We start from the raw sequence: 20,236 nt of genomic DNA, 5'->3' as shown, positions 1-20,236 counted from the left end.
AGCTTTTGTCAGGGCTTTTCAGGCGACTGAGAGGCTGGTGAATTTGATAACCCTGGCTCTGACATTTTCAGCCTTCTAAAGCCCCAAGAGCAATCATCTCTGCTGACATTTGGAAAGGATACCAGGGTTACCTTTTTTTAACTGTGAGAAACCACAATCACAGACAAAGGCATTTTGTCCTTAACCCTGTGATTCAGACTCTTTTTACTGAGCTTTGCCAGCCTTTTATTGTTCCCATTGTGCATAGCTGCATGGCTGAGATTATGTGTGAGTGAGTGTGTGTGTGTGTGTGTGTGTGTGTGTGTGTGTGTGTGTGTGTCTGTGTGTCTGTGTGTCTGTGTGTGTGTGAACATGCGTATAAAGGCTGAGGGCTCTTACCTGTTGGGTAACGCTCAATGACTGGCAGATCATCCACCTGCAAGGTGGCGTTACCACCACTTCTTGTAAAGCGAACTATGTGGTACTTTCCATCATTTACAAACTTAGAGGTTTCTTCAATGTTTATGTCATCGGTGCCCACATTGAACACCACTTTGATATTGCCTCTTTCCTGTAAAGACAGAGAGAGAAAGGAAAAAAGGGAGATAAAAGAAGAGGACTTTAAGATTAAATCATAGTCAGTTCTGATTCACTCCGCCAACGTCAAGCGGTCCAGTTATATGCACTCGCTTATTTTAGCAGATGAACATCACATTTAATGATCATCACTCTGCGTTAGCAACCTTGCGGAAGACAATTTTTGATTATTAATAAAGGCTCTCATAGAGAGGCAGCTATACTCCATCTTAACTGGCAGAATAACAGATGTACCAAATTTATTGAGGACCAAACAAGGTGATAGTTTATCAGCCTGTGCACAATTTCTCCTGACAGCACAATGCGTCAGAAAGATTTACCACCACTTTATTTTGCCAGCAAAAGGTGGCATTCATATTTAATAACAAAAATATCTATAATTTATGTTTTAATGAGGCCATTACATGAAGGAAATGGATAGCCATAGAAAACCTGCCAAGTATTTTTCTCCATTTTAGCAGTTTTGATGATAATTAGTGGAAATATATTAAAACTACATTTTTAGTTGATCTGAAATCAAATCTAGTGTGTTTTAATAGCATTTGCAATGTGATATGTAAGTGATAATGTACAGTCAGCTAGTTATTATGACAAAATAAATCCTGACAGGTTGATCAGGACACCATTGCACAGCGGGTCTGGTATCACCCTAAAGTAGTTTATTGTGCATTAATGACCGGCTGACTGTACACCATCCTGCTCGTTACATGATTACTTAGCAATTAAAGAAATAAATAGACATGAAATATGGATTTCAGCTGAAATTATTCAATTACAAGAAAGAAAATGCTGAGTGATATGAGAGACATACTGTTGCTGATGCCTGAAGTACAATGTTCAATTATACAAAACTAAATGACTAGCATAGCTGTGCAGGTTTCATGTCTCTCGTACCACCCGTGTCTTCTTTCTTCTCATATTGTAAAATAATTTCAACTCAATCCCCTTTGAATCAATCCTGCAGGGTGATACAAAACCCCTCAGCTTTGTATGGGGTTCTGCTTTGTAATATAAATATGTATATAAAAAACAACGCGGATGGAAAGACATAAACTCACATGCTACATTTATGCCGAAACAATATCACCAGCAGCGATCTGTAATTTTAAAGGGGGTGGCGCGACTGCTGCAGATGTCAAAATAAAATTTACTGTGTCACACATTAAGCCTTGTAAACTAAATAATACTACTTTTTCATTCCCGTTCATGTTCGAAAGTTTCCCAACAAGCCTGCAGGCAGATAACATAATCGAATCACAAGAAATCACAAGAAAAAAAAATAACCTTATAAGATTTTTCCTCTTGAAATCAGTGCCTCAAGGCAATATGCTGGTCATACAGAATAATGTGTGACAGTCTCACTGAAACGCAATCTAATCTGTATTCTGATGCGCTGCTTATCATTTTCAGTGTAGATTCTCATCAATGCATGTTTCTGTCTTATTAATGCAAGCAGTGAGCTGTGTGCTTCACATCCACACCACTAGATGGCCTCAATCCTTAATGGTTTTCTATTCAACGCTGCTCAGTGGGTGGGACTGTCTTGTGCTAATTACAATAAAATGCATTCATGTGCAAACAATCTCTTGAATCTCATGAAAGCAGATGCTAATAATACTCACTCGATCCACTTGGTGCTCGCCTTATATAAAACAGTTCTATGCCCACTCTGTGCTCTGCTTGATGACCTGCGTGCCTACATGCACTACTTAGTTAACTAAAAACTTGTTGCAAACTTGTTATGAATGTCATTACAAGCCTGCGCATGGGCGCAGGCAATCGTGAAAATTGTTATTTGACATATTTACGACAGATGGAGGCCATTCGTTTAAAAACACTGAAATAGACTGCTGTGGGAACGTGCAGTCCTTTCGACTGATTTGTTGCAGATTGCAAAAGCTACATGTGGCATTTGAAAAAAATTATGAAATGAGGTGTGTATGAGAAGATCCCTTCGCGAATTCCCCTAATTCACACCTATCTGCAGGAAGAGAGCAAGCAGAGGACAAATCGCAACACCAGACTTCATTATACCCTCCCAGGAGATGTGTGCTTTTGTCTGGATACTCTCAAGCTCTGTTTTTCTGTCACGCACACACACACACACACACACACACACACACACACGCCCCATGTTGTCATATCCAGCTGGGCCGAAGCTGGATGTTCCTTCCGCCTCTCACACCCCATAATGAAGACATACTCTGCCCGTTAGCCCTATCCTCTTCCCATCACCGGGAACAATGGGGCAGCGTCTCCTTCACCCTCCTCTGCGCTCTCTAACAGCATTTCTCCAGGGCCAATCTCTCACTCCCTGCACATCTTTTCAGCTTTGTGCTCAGAGAAGTGATGTGAGAGCTTGGCCCGCACTCCAGCGGGCTGTGACACGCCACACCCTCCTCTAATTGGAGAACGACCTCTCTTTCACCCTTCAGTCCAGGCCGTCCCTTCGGGTAGCTGACCTCATCCTTCATTCGGGGTTCGGCGGCTGGAACCAACGCTAAGGGTGACAGGCCTTTAGAAAACTCGGAAAAGACAACGTTGAATCAGCCACATCCTGCCAATGGTTTTTAAGTTGGACGAGGGTGCTCTGACTTTTGCGGGGGCCTTCTTCCTGCAACATAAAGTGGGCATAGTTTAAGAGAGACACCCTATGTCCTACATTCAGTCCCGGGTGTGATAATGTCCCAGTTTCACCGAATTTTCTGTTAAAAAAAAAAAAAAAAAGGCGGCGGCTCTATTATGAATGCCTCAGGGGCAAAACATACGGGAGGGGAGAGCAAAATTGAGCCGTGACACCAAATCCCAGATTATCACGGAATAACAAATGTTTTGGGTGCTGTGCTCAGGATTCGGTGTTCGTTAAATGATCCCTAAAGCGAGCGAAGGATGGAGTGTCATTTAAAAGGAGGGCCTGGTTCCACGCGGCTGCGTCTAAGATGTTTCTGTCCGTCTCAAGCTTCATGTCACCTCTCCACCGAGGCCTGCAGTGCTGCTCTAAATATAAAGAACTAATACAACTGGATTCTCATTAGACTCAATGGGGTTGTTATAGCAACACTGTTCTCTAGAGTTCTCTTGTTTCTTGTAGGCAATTAGATGACAACCACGGTGCCATCCTGATTGACAGAGCATTTCATCTACTCTGGAACTGAATCGACCTTCTCTTGCCAGACACAAAAATAATCCAGTTGTTCTGAACTTGAGAATAAGGAGCTTAGAGCAATACTTTTCTCATACTCCTGTTAAGCAAATACTTATTTATTACTCGAGGAAAAAAAAAAAACTCGAAAGTGAAAGTAAAAAGCGAATGCGCATTCAAACGTCAATAGCGGCTTCCTGATTCCTGCAATTTACATATAGTATAATTACCCAACAATATAATTGTGAGAGAAATATATTTATATTTTTTTTCCGCAAATCTCTTATTTAGTCCTGTTAGGGTTTCCGTGGTACGACGTAATTTCCTTTCTGAGCACGGTATTTGGATTTGCACACATATATTTGCACACATATATTTCCAGACCAATATTCAGAAATCTGAATATTGGATAAAGCTAGGTTTGAAATTCTTGTTTCGTTGATAGATTAACAAATAAATGTTTTTACTGAGGGGATTTAACATTTTTTTTTTATCCCTCAGAAAATACTGTCAACAGCCAGAACAATATAATAACTTTCACCATGTTTTTAGAAATGAAATGTTATGTAAATCAGGTGAATGATATATGAACAAACCCCTTTGTAAAAACTTTCAGAATATAGATAGGAGTAAAACCGAACAGTTTGGTGTATGTAAGCTCTACTAAAGTGACAATTTCTAAAAAACTAATTTTGAGAAAATGGCCTTTAAAGATTTGTATTGCAATTGAAAGCTACAGACATAAATAGATAAAGTATAATACAATATGTATTTTGGAGGGAGGAAAATAAGTTATGGAAGCCAAATAGCCCACAATTTCACCATGTTTTTAGGAATTAAATGTTATGTAAATCAGGTGAATGATATTGCTCAAAAGTTTGGGATCAGTAAGACTTGTAATGTAATGTTTTTTAAAAAAGTCTCTGATGCTCATCAAGACTGCATTCATTTGATCAAAAATACAGAACAAACAATAATACTGCTAAATGTTATTAGTATAAAATGGTTTCTATTTTAATATACATTTTTTCCTGTGATGCAAAGCTGAATTTTCATCAGCCATAACTCCGGTCTTCAGTGTCACATGATGGCAACTGTATTGGCAACAGTTTTTTTGGAACCTGTCATACTTTTTTCAGGATTCTTTGATGAATAAACAATGTATATACTTTGTTATACTTTGATGTATAACAATACAAGTCTTTGCTATCACTTTTTATCATTTTAACACATCCTTGCTGAATAAAAGTATTAATTTAATAAAATTAATTTAACTTTTGAACAGTAGTATATATTGTTATAACTTTTTAACCATTCATTCATATTAAAACTGAAGAACGTTGTTTTACATTGCAATAATATTTCACAATATAACATTTTATTTTCTGCATTTTTTGATCAAATAAACAGCCTTGATGAGCATTAGAAACTTATTTATGTGTATGAACAAACCAAAAATTGAACAGTTTGGTGTATGCAAGCTCTACTAAAGTGGAGATTTCTGGCTTAGTGCTAGGGAAAAAACTCATTTTGAGAAAACGACCTTTAAAGATATGTATTGTAATTGAAAGCTACAGACATAAATAGATAAAGTGTAATAAAATGTGTATTTTGGACTGAAGAAGATAAGTAATGGAAGCCAAATAGCTTACAATCTCAAAATTAATCAGTGCTTTTAAAAAAAAACAATGTTTTTGCCTGTGGTGTCTTGCCTAAAAGTGACGGTTTACAAAAAAAAAATGAAATTCTATTGTCATTTACTCACCCTAATCTCATTCCAAACCTGTGACTTTTTCCCTCAGTGAAACACAAGCTGTGCAAAAGATATTTTGGAGATTTAACAGTTTTGTGGGGTCCAAAACCACCCTATTGACTTGGAACAAGGATTGGAACAGGGTTGGAATAACATGAAGGTTAGTAAATGCTAACCATTTCCATTTTTGGGTGAACTATCCCTTTAAGCGCTAAATAAATCGATGGAATAATTGTGATATTAGTAACGTTCCATCAAGAGGAGCCAAACACACTCACACATAGGACTGGGACGGTTGCTCCGGAAACCTGGAGGACAGAAGAGCCACTAATGATGTGTCTTATTTAGGAAAAGGTGCAGGCAGAAGCTTATGGAGTATGACGGAGTGTGTGTGCCACAGCGGGGATGCTGATCTGCCATGGCATTCAGCTTAAATGAGCTGGTGCATCCAGGAAACCTCAGCCACTTTACATAAAGAGCCTCTCAGTAATGCTCAAGCTAATACCAAGGGAATGCACTTAATTGGATAGAACACCCAGACATGCAATACACGCTCTCATAAATAACTTGTGTTTGATATTAGATCAAAATATCACACCGTGTGTGACACGCTCCAGAGTGCATGTGCCCTTATGTTTGAGCACTGCAGGTTTGGTGAAACAGATAAATTTGTTGTGTCCGCAGAATAATTCCACTTTGGCAAGCAGTTCTTGTTGTTTCACCCCCTCCTCTTCCTTCTCTCTTTCTTTGTGTCTCTCTCTCTCTCTTGCTCTAGCGTTCGCTCGCTCTCGCAATCTCTCTTTATCTTCTGGTAAGGACTGGATCTGGTGAGATCATGAATCTTTTTGGCAGCACAGAATTCTTTTCCAAGTTCTCTAAAAACTGAAAATAGCACTCTGTCCTAGTTCCTCTCGAACCTGAAAACCACATGCAATCTATGGGCGTTGGCTGCAGAAGATATCCAAGAAGTCATGCACATTGTCTCCCTACTGCTGCGACTTCCTGAGGGGGAACAAATAAAACAAGCCAACAAACAAACACAAACGCTGGCCTGAATGCAATATCTCTCGCAGACAATATCATTTCATATTACAATCGACAAATCCAAGGCAGACTGGAGCGCTGCTATTTTCGTAGTGATCCTTGTCAACCCGTCACTGGGCTTCAATAGTAACACGTTCTTTCATGCATTGACTCTAATCTGAAGAAAAAAGCGTGGTAAACATTAAAAAAAGCAAAGGAACGAGTGGGCTGAGTTTGTCACAAAGAGAGCATTTAAAAGAACACCTGTCTCTTTTATTTTGATGAATAAATTTAAATATTCGTCTTTTACTTCTGCCGCCATCTGTCTGCTTATCCTTTCAGATACTAAAGATAGCAAAGGCACGGTTTGCCATATGGCGCACTTTTTCAAGGAAAAATGGCTGACGAAGACCAAACATTAAATCGTCTGTGGCCAGTCAAACTGTTCTCCACGCCACTCGTAAATTGCATAATGACCTGGCATATAGTTTGACGGTATGTAAAAATGACAGAGCGCATGAATGACTTGTACTCAAATTATGCGGGTAAGTGGAGAGAGGAAATAAGTGTCGCTGGCTTTCGACTGAGAGAAACGCAATGGCATTTTTCCAAAGCGCTGGCTGTTTCCATCTAAGCTGCTGGGTGGAGACGGGCTTAGTCCGCACTGACGGTATGAGGTCAGCAGACACTTTGCTGTCACTCAGAGCCATGTCACACGTCACTCATGTCTGACCAGGTATGTCCTGCCCACTCAGACACAAGTGAAGCAGAAAATCAGCATCTGTCACTCTCTTTCACTTTCACCTCCATCCAAATGTGAGTGAGGGTGCGTGCATGTGTGAGCATATGAGTCTCTCGGGCTGCCCTGACTCACTTTGACTGGAGACATCTAATATTACATATACAAAATATGAAAGAAAAAACATGATTTATATATAAGCATCTATTTTCAATTACCCTTTTTGAAAAACAAACAAAAAAAAACTGTTCACCCCAAAGTGGAAATTATTTTCTTTCAGTGGAACACAAATAATATTCAGACCATAGAAAGTGAATGGGGACTGGTTCTGTAATGCTCTAAAATAACAAAAAAGCTGTATAAAATGCTCCATAAGAATTCTGTTCTATATTTTATATAGTATTCTCCTGCCAAATGTTTTTCAATACAAAAGTCTGCATTTTAAATTATGGAAGTTAATACACTTATCCTCTCTTCTGCTGAAGAATTTAAATGGACTACATACACCGCAGTTCAAAAGATTGTGGTCGGTAAGATTTTGTTGAAAGAAAGAAATTAATGCTTTTACTCAGATCGCAAGGATACATTACATAAATCAAAAGTGACAGCAAGGACTTCTACATAATAAATGCTGTTCTTTTGAACTTTCTTTTCATCAAAGAATGCTGAAAAAAAGCATTGCAGTTTCCACCAAAAATATTAAGCAATCAGTTTTCAACTTTTCTTAAGCTTTAAATCAGCATATTAGAATGATTTCTGAAGGATCATGTGACATGAACTGAAAATTAACCTTGCCATCACAGGAATAAATAATTTTTTAAATTGTAATAATATTTTAAAATGTTTTTACTGTATTTTTGATCAAATAAATGAAGCTTTCTTTCAAGAATATACAAATCATACTTAAAGGAATAATTCAATTAAAATGAAAATTCTGTCATTAATTACTCACCCTCATGCCGATACTTTTTATGAAATCTGAGAGCTTTCTGACCCTGCATAGACAGCAATGCAACTGACACATTCAAGGCCCAGAAAGGTAGTAAGGACATCATTCAAATAGTCCATGTGATATCAGTGGAAGCTACAAAGAAAACAAAAATAATGACTTTTTTCATCAATTTCTTCACTTCTGTGTCAGTCTTTGACTTGTATTCATGAGAGTACCACAACGAATCTGTGTGGTGCAGCTGTCTATGCAGGGTTAGAAAGCTCTTGAATTTCATCAAAAATATCTCAATTTGTGTTCTTAAGGTGAACAAAGGCCTTTTGAATGACTTGAATGGGTTTGGAACGACATGATCGAGGTGAGTAATTAATAGCAGACTTTTAATTTTTGGGTGAACTCGCATCACAAAACCAAATATTTTTAGTGGCCATAACGTCACTACAGTCAAGACTGTGATATATGGTTATGATATTTACTCCCCATTTACTTTCACTGTAGTCCTCCGAAATTCACACTTTGTACACTCTGGTAGAATGAGTCATATGAGTTTAAAACAAATAAGTTGAGTAAAAATCCCTCTGGTCAATGTGACCGTTCTGCTATCACCGACATCTCAGCACAGGTGTTCTCCCAAAGCTGTTTCCTTTCACGTCCTTTCTCTCCTTCTCTCACACACACGTTCTCTATCCCCTTGTCAGTACTACTGTTCACACCTCTGTACCTCTCACTGCTGAGTTAGCTGTGATCGTCACCATTCTTCAATTGGACTGATGTGCTCATTAGACTGCCCACACGCTCACACACACATACACTCTTTTGGCACAGAGAGTGCGAGAGGTCAGAAAGTGCTAATGATTTAGTCAAACCCCAGGGGTATAATCACTTGGCTTTGACTCGTTTACAGTCATCATCCATTTCTTCTTCGCTCCTGCCCTGCTTGGCGGCTTGCATGGCTGCCACAAATGGCCAGGCGGTCCGCAGGGCTTTTGGCCACGGGTTCGAGCAGCTGGCAAGCTCATCCTGAGCAGAAGAAATCTATTTAATAGGCCATTACCCCTTAAAATGCGCCGTTATGCTGAGTGAAAGAAAGTGTACCGATGTTTTCCTTCCCTGTACAGTGGCTGTCTCACCATTCCTTACAGTTCTCGCTCTCCGTCTTGTTATTTCTCTCTCTCTCACTCTCTGCATGAGCAAGTGGCTCAATGATTTGGGGTGAACGATGACTAATGATAATCCCCAGTGATGGTGATATGATGAGATTTAAATGAACTCTGTCACAAGTGTTTAGGGTCATAAGCAGGAACCGGGCGCAGGGGGGGGGAGGGACACCACTGTCTGTTTGAAAAATCAGGACATCAAGGGCCGCTCGTTAACATGGTCAATGATCCTAAGTTAATTCACTTTCAGAAAGGCAGTCTCTGGATAATGATATCCTCCCGGCCAACAGACAGGTTTATCAAAACATTCCGTTACATCACCGAACAGCCTCGCCATTAATGTCAATACTGACATACTTAATCTTGTCAGTGCCTAAATATAATTTACGGAAATGGAAGGGGAATTTTTTCCCCCCTTGTTAATTATGGGGTAAAAATGGTACTGGATGTCTGTAATGATTTCAAATGCTTTATGGACGGTTAACGACGTAGGTACAGCTAATTTACCCTCCTACACAAGGCTGATTCATTTAGTAAATACCTTTTATGCTGGCTTAGCAGTCATCAGTCCAACAAGCATCAAAAATGGCAGACGTAGCACTGCAGAGACTCCACCAGTCACACATTAGAATTAGCCTAGATATCCACCGCTAATCGCATCAAGACATTAAGGGCCTTTAATTTGCTCATAAACATTCCCTGCCATCCCTATGCCAAAAAGCCATATATCAGTCATGGATGCCTGATTAATTGTCATGCCAATATATGGAAATATATAATCTGTGATAATCTTAATTACAGGCATTATGTAAAGTGTTACATATCTTGGTCTTACGCAACTCCGGCAAGTTCATTTTAAGACGCATTGCACGAAGACATCACTGCTACCTACCACCTTGCATTCTCAAGCGAATATCTGAAGCAAGATGCGAGGAACACAATGTTCTGAGTACACGGGATGGTAAATCATAACCCACAGTCTACTGGGCATCTGATATCATTCTTGCGCTCGGAGCTTCTGTGATTTCGCTGATCGATAACACATACTGAAACAACATATCCGTGCTGCTAATTTACATATGGCACAGGGTTCACATGTACGCGCATGCAAACTAAAGTACTGTTGCTACTTTAGCTTTTGGTGTGGAAAATGACTTTTATTATAGGAATCGTTCACCAGGAGTGAAAATGCTGTCAAACCTGATTATCTTTATTCCATGAAACACAAAAGCAGAAATTCTGAAAAACGTCCTGGTTACACTTTTCCATGCATTAAAAAAAATTATAGGGACTGGAGCCTTTAAGCTTTAAAATAAACACAAAAGGATCATGAATTCAAGCAAAGTGAATAGAATGGTCAGGATACTTTTAAAAAAATTACTTCTTGTGCTTTATGGGAAAAAAGCGAAAATCATACAGATTTGCAATGACAGTGGGTAATGACAGAGTGTTAAGTTTTAGGTGAGCTACCCCTTGAAATGAATGCGTGAAGTACATCGGGGCATTGCAGCACTGTAGCTGAAGTCATATATAGACACCAGCACGCATCGTAAACTCCAGGGCTCAGCTGGAGAAAATCATTACCTCACCGCGCTTGGAACGCATTTGCTGAGGCAGTCGTGCAACAGTCACGCCATGATGCCACCCCTGAGAGAGAGAACTGATTCTTCTGGGAATCAAGTTTGTGATTACAGCAGGAGTGGGCGTCAAAAAAAAAAAGAACGCAGGAAAAATAAATAATAAAAAAACATACAACTCTTCGAAGCTCAGTGCCAAACACTTTCCCGTCCCCCTTGCCTCCACCTCCTCCACCTCCCACTCCTCCAGCACAGCATGTCATAGGAAATGCGGGTTCTATCAAATAGCATCCTCTGAGTCTGAGCAAGCGTTGCTAGCGCCTTCTATTCTGAACATTATACAGATTTTATTCATGAGGGCGGTCTGAGGCGCTGGAACTTTCTAAAACAGACCAGCACTTTGAGTGTTGGAGGAGGCGTAGAACACTATGATTACCCTAATGATCATTCACAGGGCTCGTCGGGAGCATGATTTTCTCAGAATTTCTACTCTGGGGTTTGTGTGAGAATGAATGAACAGCTGGAATTCTCAGGGGAATCTGTGTAGGTTTGAGGAAGTTCAAACAGTTGGGTCCAAAAGTCGAGATCATATTGAAAATCTGGGATTTTTTTTTTCATTTAAACCTGGGAATGAAGTTTTAAGATTTGGAAACATTTAAAACGAAAAAGTTATACACAAAATAAACAAGATTTACAGCAAAAAAATATTTTTCTATTCCACTTCAAGTTTAAATCTGTGTTATTTGCAGATTCAGTGCAATTATTTGTGAAATTTAATAACAATTTCTGAGTAACAACACCACATTTTTGTGACTTAAAATGTAAAAAAAAAAAAAAAAATTTAGCGTTGAAAATAAAAAGATTATTGCTGTACGTTTTACAAGAAAAATACTACTTTAGTCTTTCTGCCAAAATTCCATGTTTAAATCAATGTGGTATTTGCTATATATTTCAGATTTAAATATAAAATTAGATGATTCATTGTAATTAGACGATTCATTGTAATTATTTGTGAAATTTAGTAAAAACTTTTCAGAAAAAAATAGTTTTAACACCAAAAGTTTGAGAAAAAAAAATTTGTCAGTTGAAAATAAAACAAACATTATTGCTGTATACTTGACAAGAAAACACTACTTCAGTTATTCTGCCTCAAATTCCAAGTTTAAATCAATGAATTATTTGTCAACTCGTTGTAATTACTAGAGAAATTTAGAAACAATTTCTAAGGAAAAACTGTTTCAACACCTAATTTAGGTGTTAATGACATAAAATGTTAAAAAACATATTTTTCAGATTTGAAAATTAAATGTGTCATTCGCCGAATTGTTATTTGTTAATTATTTGTGAAATTTAGTAAAAATTATTTTAACACCAAATTTTCAATGTATAAAATGTAAAGAACAGTTTTTCAGAGTTCAAAATATAAAAACAAAGATTATTGACAGACATTTTTGCTGTACACTTTACATTTTATTGTCTTTCTGCCTTAAAAATTCAAGTTTAAATATATGCGTTATTTGCGGATTCGTTGTAATTATTTGTGAAATTTAGTAACAATTTCTAAGTGAAAAATTACATGCCGTGTACGTGGACATTTTTGTTGTACATTTTACACTTGTCTTTCTGTCTCAAAATTCCAAGTTTAAATCAATGTGTTATTTGCTGATTTAGTAACAATTTCTGAGTAAAAACTGTTTCAACACTATGTAAATTTTCATGAAATAAAATGTAAAAAATAAATACATTTGATAAGAAAACACTATCTCACTTTTTCTATTTCAAAACTCCAAGTTTAAATCAGTGTTACTTGCAGATTTTTTTGCAATTGTTTGTTTCATTTCCTAGCAATTTCTAGCAGTTTCAAATCCAATATTCTTTAAGACTATTCAAGATTCTGCAATAGTCCTTGGTCTAAATGACTATATTTGTGGCATCTATTATGCGACTTTTTGTACAGACAGTCAGATGTTCTTTTAACTCACTGGTCATCAGGTTCGACACAAACTTGTAGAATTTATGCAGCTTGTTGCTGTTGCATTAAAGCAAAAGTGGTTTGTAATAAATACCAAAAAATCTGAAATTCATGCTGTTTATTCAAATATAATTTTCAGTTGAGTTAAAATAAAAAGGTCTCAAAGTTTGTGACCCAACAGTAAGTGTGTGTTTGTTTGTGTAAGACTCACAATCTGTAGCTGCAGGTAGTCTCCCAGGCCGGAAGAGCTGTCTACCCTAACCAGCACTGCATCCTTCTGCTGGGTGCTAAAGCCGACAGCCAGTCGGTCAGCTCGTGTGCTCGGTCTGTCGTTGGGCGGCCATGTGTACACAATGAGCCCTCCATCACGTCCAAATATGTATGTGGTTCCCGCTGCAGAACGAGAAAAAGAGAGAAGCAGAATATTAAATGTACGAACATCAAAGTTAGTGGGAAAACTATTTCCATTCTGCATGTGTGTGCGTGCATATGCACGGCTCTGCTCCATTACACAAAGCGCGGGAGTATCTTGATGAACCCATCAGAGTGCCAGACAGCCCCTGCTGGTCTCTGATTGGCTAAATTATAGCCCTTATGTGACCCTCGCTACGCTGATGTCACCAGGAGCACCTGTGTCTGCCGAAGCGTGAGCTAAACAGAGTCGCTCTTGCTACAACCACTCAACGCACGCAACCCCCCATCCGAGCCCGGGGCTGATTGAGCTGATTACAGCCGCTCTCTTCACCCGCCGACACACCGGACAATCAATCCAGCCCCACGGCCCCCAGCCCAGCACCTACTTCAGCATGCATTTATTCCGCCAAAGGTGGGCAAACACGGCACGGACTAGACAGCTATTCCTGCTCAGCGAGACGCATGCTAATGCCTGATGGAGCTAATTACAGTGTCAGAGGCAGGTAGCTTAATGTGCGCAGGGTCACTGCGATTCAACGCCCGCAGGAAGGTTTCTCTGGGAAATCGACGGAGCTTTTTGCTTCGAGAGATAGAGAGAAACGCTACTAATGGAGTTGATCTCATTAACTGGCGGACTGTTCTGGCTCTTTTGATCAGCCGTGACTTCAATAGCAAAACGGGGCGAAAGCGCTTCGATTGTGGCAGGTGCAGTCGGGGTAATGTTCGCAGAGCAAAGAGCTCATCAACCTCAAGATAACAGCCTCGGGAGATGCGAGACGCACTTCAACACTCTTCCCTCCGCCGAGCGTGACTGCTGCGCTTCTGAGCTCCAGATGCAGATAAGACGGGCGGCGAAGCAGCACGGGGAAAAAACCCAGAGGAGGCCGGAGCTCTCAGAAGAGCAAGAGGCCCCCGAGTTAAAGTGGTTTCAAAAGGGCTGGGTTATTTCCTGGCACGTTCCTCTATTTGCAGAGCTGTGCTCATTAGCTCCACTCTGTGTGATTTTCACCAGCGGGCTCTCGCCGGCCCCCTCGAACGCATCTCAATGAGACTGTTTCACACCGTGTCAGCGATAGGCTTGACCCCCTCCGAAAACAACACCCTCGGGGCAGGCGCGCTCGTTTACACGGGTACACAAATGTTCACGAGCGCGCACGGATTCACGCCCAAACTGACGCCCGGTTAGTGACGACTCCCTTGACGGGCTTGTTCGAAACGGAGGGAAATGAGCTCTGCTCATTAGCGGGGCTCAGATGGTTGAACTTCACACACACATATGCGCACAGGCCATCACGGACCGAAGTGGATAGGGAGAGCGAATGGATGAGATTTCGGCTCTGTTGAAATCTGTTTCGTGCGAACCGCTACGGCTGCCTGCCTCATATCTGTCGCTCAGTATGACGGCAATTCGCAGCTGTGGGTGAGTGAATGGATTTGCCGGGAAGGGAAGCGTAAAGCTGTGCAGAGATTTACGGGCACAAATGGGCAATGCACAGTGCACTGAAAGTTAAAATCAGCGCAATAAACTTTTAAAAATACAAGTTGACATCTGACTCATACATGCATTTAAAGAGAAAGTTCACCCATAGAGGAAAATTCGGTCATCGTTTACTCCCCCTTCATGTCTTTCCAAACATCTAGGACTTTCTTTCTTTTGCAAACTACAAATGATATTCTGATGAATGCCTCACCTAATCATTTTCTATACAGTGGAAACTAATGGGGTCCAACTGTACAGACAAGTAATTACACAAATAAATACTGAGTGATATTATTAACAACATGTAGTTACTATAGAGCTCAGATTCTGCTGAGGATAAGTTGCTTGTAATTATGCATAATTTACTGTTATACACTGTGGAATAAAGTGTTTGCATATCTTATGTTGTGTTTCCCAGAAGAAAAGAAAGCCTAGCAAGCATGGAACGACATGAAGGTGGGTAAATAATGAATTTTTTGGGCCAACTATGCCTTTAAGGGACAGCAGATCGTAAAATAAACCCCTAACAGAGTGATTAGTACTTCATTCAGAGGGAGCTGACTGAACATTATCCGTTTCTTTTTTTTATGCACCAACTTACCAAGTAAGTAAATAAATGAGAATGAATTATTGATCTGTGCTGAAATAATTTTATTTAGTCATAAGAAAGAGACTGGTATAAGAGACAAAAAACAAATAGCTGCTGGGTTCATGGAGGCGTGGTATAACGACATGCTTCAAAACTAAGATATGTTGCACAAGTGGGAAATGTGGGTTTGAATTTGGCCTGCGTCAAGCCTTGATCCTATTCTCTTTCCCTCTATAATTTCCTGTCACGTCTCCACATTCGCTATCAATTCAATGGCGAAATGCTGAAAATATCTGCTGGATTCTGTGTTCGTGCAGTCGGCTCTTATCCCAACTACTTGGGAGCTTCTCCAAGACACCCTCTTTTCTTTTCTTTTCTTTTCTTTTCTTATCTCCCTCAGCCTGACTTTTCACTCCCATCCCTGATGTGGTTAAGGAGCTTGCTGCCCTCCCTCTAACGGGGTTAAACCTCTTCTCTGAAGTCTATTTTCTGATGCTGTTAAATGAGGCAGGCTCTTTGTGCAAGCCAGACCATTAGCCCCTTAAATATGTTCCATCATCTCGGCTGGGTGGGCAGCTGGGTCTGGGTTTTAAAGAAGACCCTCGCTACCTAACAACCGTGCGGGTCTTTCCACTCCAGTGCCCTTCTAAGGTCAATCAGCAGGAACAAGCAAAGGAGAGAGGGCCGACTACCACCCCATAGAAGAGCAGTGTGTGAATGCTTGGGAGAGCTGTTCTAATGAGATAGATATTACCTGGCCCTCTGGAATCCCATCATAGCCGTAATCTCCTTTATGTGCTGGTGAAATTAAATTACGCACCAGCTTCGTCTTCTGCCAGGGTCTCGGAGGCTCCATACGGATCCCTCTCCACTTTTATACACAAGCTAAAAGACTAGTTTTGCTTAAAGGCGTAGTTCACCCAAAAATGAACATTCAGTCATCATCTATTAGCCCTCCTGCTGTTGGCATACAGGTTTGAAAAAACCTCAGGGTGATTCAATTATGACAGAATTTTCATTCTTCTGTGAATAGAACCTTTAAGACTATTTATTTGCATAATGCTGTGAAAGTTTCCATCAATGTTTCATCATTTATTAAACATCATGTTGCTAGCATAAATGAGGGTGATTAGATTCCAACAAAATTCTCATTTTTGGATGAGACAATGCCTTTTAAGACTCGTTTACACCAAGCACAAAAAGTCTAGGGCTGCGATGCTGAATCGATTTAAGCATCGCAATTCTTGGATTGATTCTGAGATTTTCTGAATATATCGCAATTCTCTGGTGCTCAAATCTAGTTTTTAACCTTACACTCAAATGCTCACAAAGCAGAGCACTGAAGAGCATCATGTAATTGCACCTCAGGTCTTGTATTAATGTGAGATTAATGATTATTTTAGGTTCAAGTGTGTAAGTAAGTAATTGGAAGCAAGCAGAATACGGTTCTAAATAGCAGTGGGAAGGTTACTTTGTAAATGTAATAGGTTTCAGATTACAAGTTGCCCTATTTAAAATGTTATAAGTAGTGTAATTGAATTACATTATTAAAGTAATGTAACTGATTACATTTGATTACTTTTGGATTACTTTTCTAAATTTCCAATGTTTTCAACTGTTAATAATTTTCAAACGTTTAAACTGGGCAGGGTTAACCTTACAGTAGTACCTTAACACTGATAAACTTTTTTTTGGCGGTGATAGCCTTATGGGCAGCTTCCTGTCATTTCTGATCTGTCCTATCACAATAAAAGGCAAAAATGCCAAAAAAAGAAAGAAAGAAAAAAAACCTTATTAACTTTCAACATCCAGACTTTCAAAATCCTTCATCAAGTACAGATTTAAAATTATAACAAGAAATAGTTTAATAGCTATGATACTGTTTTTGAAATCAAATCTTTGCATCGCTATGACATGAAGCAGTGGCATCTAACAATGCCTTGGAAAAAAAACACTTAAAGCTCTTAAGGAAACTCTTAAAGAATAAAGCATATACATAAACCCAAATAGGGAATAAAGTATGTGTCCTATTCTGTGTTCTTTTAAACATTGGTGCCTCATATTTTGGAGCGGCCAATGCAAATTATGAATGAAATCAATTAAATCTGTATTTTTCTCAGTAACTATAACTGATTACAGTTTTATTTATTTTGAAAATTAAATTACGTAATATACCTATTTACTCTCTAAAACTGGTTCAAACGCATGCAGTGCCATCTGTTATAAACAAATCTCAAAATCGATTTCGAGAGAGAATCATGATGCATTCTGAAAATCTCAGAATCGATGCAGAATCATTTCTTGATTTGCAATGCATCAATTTATTTTCCCAAGCCTATCAGAGTCCAAACCAAAATTATAACAATAACAGCACCAAGAAGTTATAGTTGGAATCACTTTAAAAATGACTGATGAACTATTAAAACACTGACAATCAGAATCCATCCAGCATTTAAAATGGAAGACAACACAATGGCAGTGCACGCTTTGAACAAACAAAAATACTATCACGAGTTGGTGTGAGCGCTAATACAGTTATCTTAGTACTTATTGTTTCTGTTTGCGAACGGACTTTAAGACTTTTTATTTGCATAAGACTGCAAAAGTTAATGTAGCCTATCAGTTAGCATATGTGCTTTGAAACATTGAGACATAATGAGTCTGAATCTGTCTTGTGTAATTTACCCATCCCCTCGTTCCCGCTTTTCATGCATATAAAAAGTTATGAGGATGGAACAATTCATATTTCATCAACTGATTTCTCAGATCCATGTTTAAATGTAAAATCAATGACATCCAATACAGTCATTGTCTTGGGGGCTTATACACAGCAAATCATACTGCTGAAAACACAATATTTATAAGCTGCACTGAGCTGACTTTCCATCAATAAACGTTTCAGAAACACAAAACATTGTGCTCGTGTCTTGGAATGGGGAATGAATTGAGCTCCCACTCTATTCTGCTCCTTGTCCCTAGATGCCTCTTTCCTTAGAACAGACGCATTGTGAGGGCCCTGGCAGTTTGGTCTAAAATTACGGTGCATTGTGTTGGGTTGCCCACCTCCTACTTGCATGCTAGAATGAGGAACATCAGTCAAACTCTGCAGGGTTGGAGTCATTCACCCGGTGGGCAAACACACACACACACACACACACACACACACACACACACACACACACACACACACACTACAATACAGTTCTGCACATCAAGTGCACACATTAGTACACACACACGCAAACACATATGCACCCCACTGGTATGAAAATGCTGTCAAAATAAACAGAAGGCAAAGTGAAGACCCCACATAGAGAAGTATACAAAAATCTAAAAGTAACATTTCAAACCACCAAAAATGGAATGACATGCTGTATTGTAACCTTCACACGTTTCAAGAGCATTGCAAGTGATTTAAGGATATTTCAAACCCATAATCATATGGGTAAAAGGTGTAGAGTTGGATCCAAAAGTCTTAGACATATGACACACTGCAAAAAAGGCTTACCTTACTTAGTAGTTTAGTCTTGTTTCTAGTTAAAATATCTAAAAATTCTTAAATCAAGATGCATTTACAAGATAAGCAAAATTACATAAGATATTTAAGTGAATTTTGCTTAATACAAGTCAAAATTATCTGCCAGTGGGGTAAGTAAAATACTATTAAAAAGATATTTTTTTCTTACTCCACTGACAGATTTTTCTTATTTTAAGCAAAATGCACTTAATTTAGATTTGTTTTCCCTCAGGAAACAACACTAAATATCTTGCATAATTTTGCTTGTCTAGTAAATGCATCTTGATTTAAGATTTTTTAGATATTTTGGCTAGAAACAACACACAAATAATAAGTCAGATAAGCTTTTTTGCAATGCATTTTTCTAATTTAATACTGTTCAGTTTTTTCAGCAAAACCTCTTATCAGTTTTACAAAAGGCACATTTTTTTGTTTCTTTCCAGGTAAAAATAAATAAATAAAAGGTTTTAGACCCCACTGTGTGTTTTACAGGTATGTGGTGTATTGTTTTCTGTGTGTTTTGCTAGCTTATCCACCTGGCAGGTTATGGACAGAAAATTGTTTTTTGTTCCATTATGCTGAGAAGAATAGGTGTGTGTGTGTGTGTGTTTGTGTGTGTGTGGGCGAGAGTGAGTGTGTTGATGGTTTTTTATGTGAAGCAATTATAATGTTTACGTGAAATATGAGTCTGTGACATTGTATTTGTTTATTAAACATTCAGTGCGAGCTGTGCAGCAACTACAAAACTGAGGCTTCTGCAATAATAAACAGGCAATTAAAAAGTGAATTACTGCAGCTCCAATTACCAGACTGACACCACAGCGCTCCACACCAACTGGGTAATTACAGGCAACAGCTCGAGCGGAACACTGGCCAACCTAAGAGCATGCGGATGTGTAGATGAATGTGTGTATCTTTGCATTTGTGTGTGAGTTTGATGCTAGTAAACTGCCCGTTATCTTCAGCAAGAGAGAAACGTTCGTAAATTTGCCTGCGGTTTCTCCCTTCCTCCCTCCTCTCCAGGAATCAACTTAAGGCGCAGGTTTCAAAACGAGACGTCATGTTTATGACGGCTCCAGCGCAACGCATGGTTTTATTGTCTGCCCGTGAAGGAATCCTCCGGCTGACTGACAGAGACTCAGTCTCCGGTTGGGAGAGTTTAGGCTCTGTGGTGGGTGGGTGGCTGCCTCGGGATGCAGTCGAGAGTCTACACGGACAGCTCTAATACTGTTCAGTTCCTGCACGCCTCATGGGTTTGATTTTTACATGCATCATTGGCACTGTCAAAACATTTTCCTTTCCTTTCTTTAATACTCTCTTCGGTTTTTATTGTCAGACCTGAGGGGGC

General features: G+C 39.2%; 1 protein-coding gene across 17 annotated transcripts in view; it reads right to left on the bottom strand.

The window, feature by feature from the left end:
- Positions 1 to 20,236, bottom strand: part of nrxn1a (neurexin 1a) — a 226,557-nt gene that overhangs the window by 41,466 nt on the left and 164,855 nt on the right. For all 17 annotated transcript variants that reach the window (XM_073828421.1, XM_073828413.1, XM_073828411.1 and 14 more), the window contains 2 exons: positions 13,100 to 13,281; positions 379 to 550 (listed from right to left, as the gene is read on the bottom strand). In XM_073828421.1, coding sequence (XP_073684522.1) covers positions 379 to 550; positions 13,100 to 13,281 — 354 coding nt within the window. The remainder of the gene's footprint in view (positions 1 to 378; positions 551 to 13,099; positions 13,282 to 20,236) is intronic.

The sequence above is a fragment of the Garra rufa genome, chromosome 22 (genome assembly GCF_049309525.1).
Source record: "Garra rufa chromosome 22, GarRuf1.0, whole genome shotgun sequence".
NCBI lineage: Eukaryota > Metazoa > Chordata > Actinopteri > Cypriniformes > Cyprinidae > Garra > Garra rufa.
Note: the sequence above shows the minus strand (reverse complement) of the source record. Positions and strands in the feature narration are given on the sequence as shown.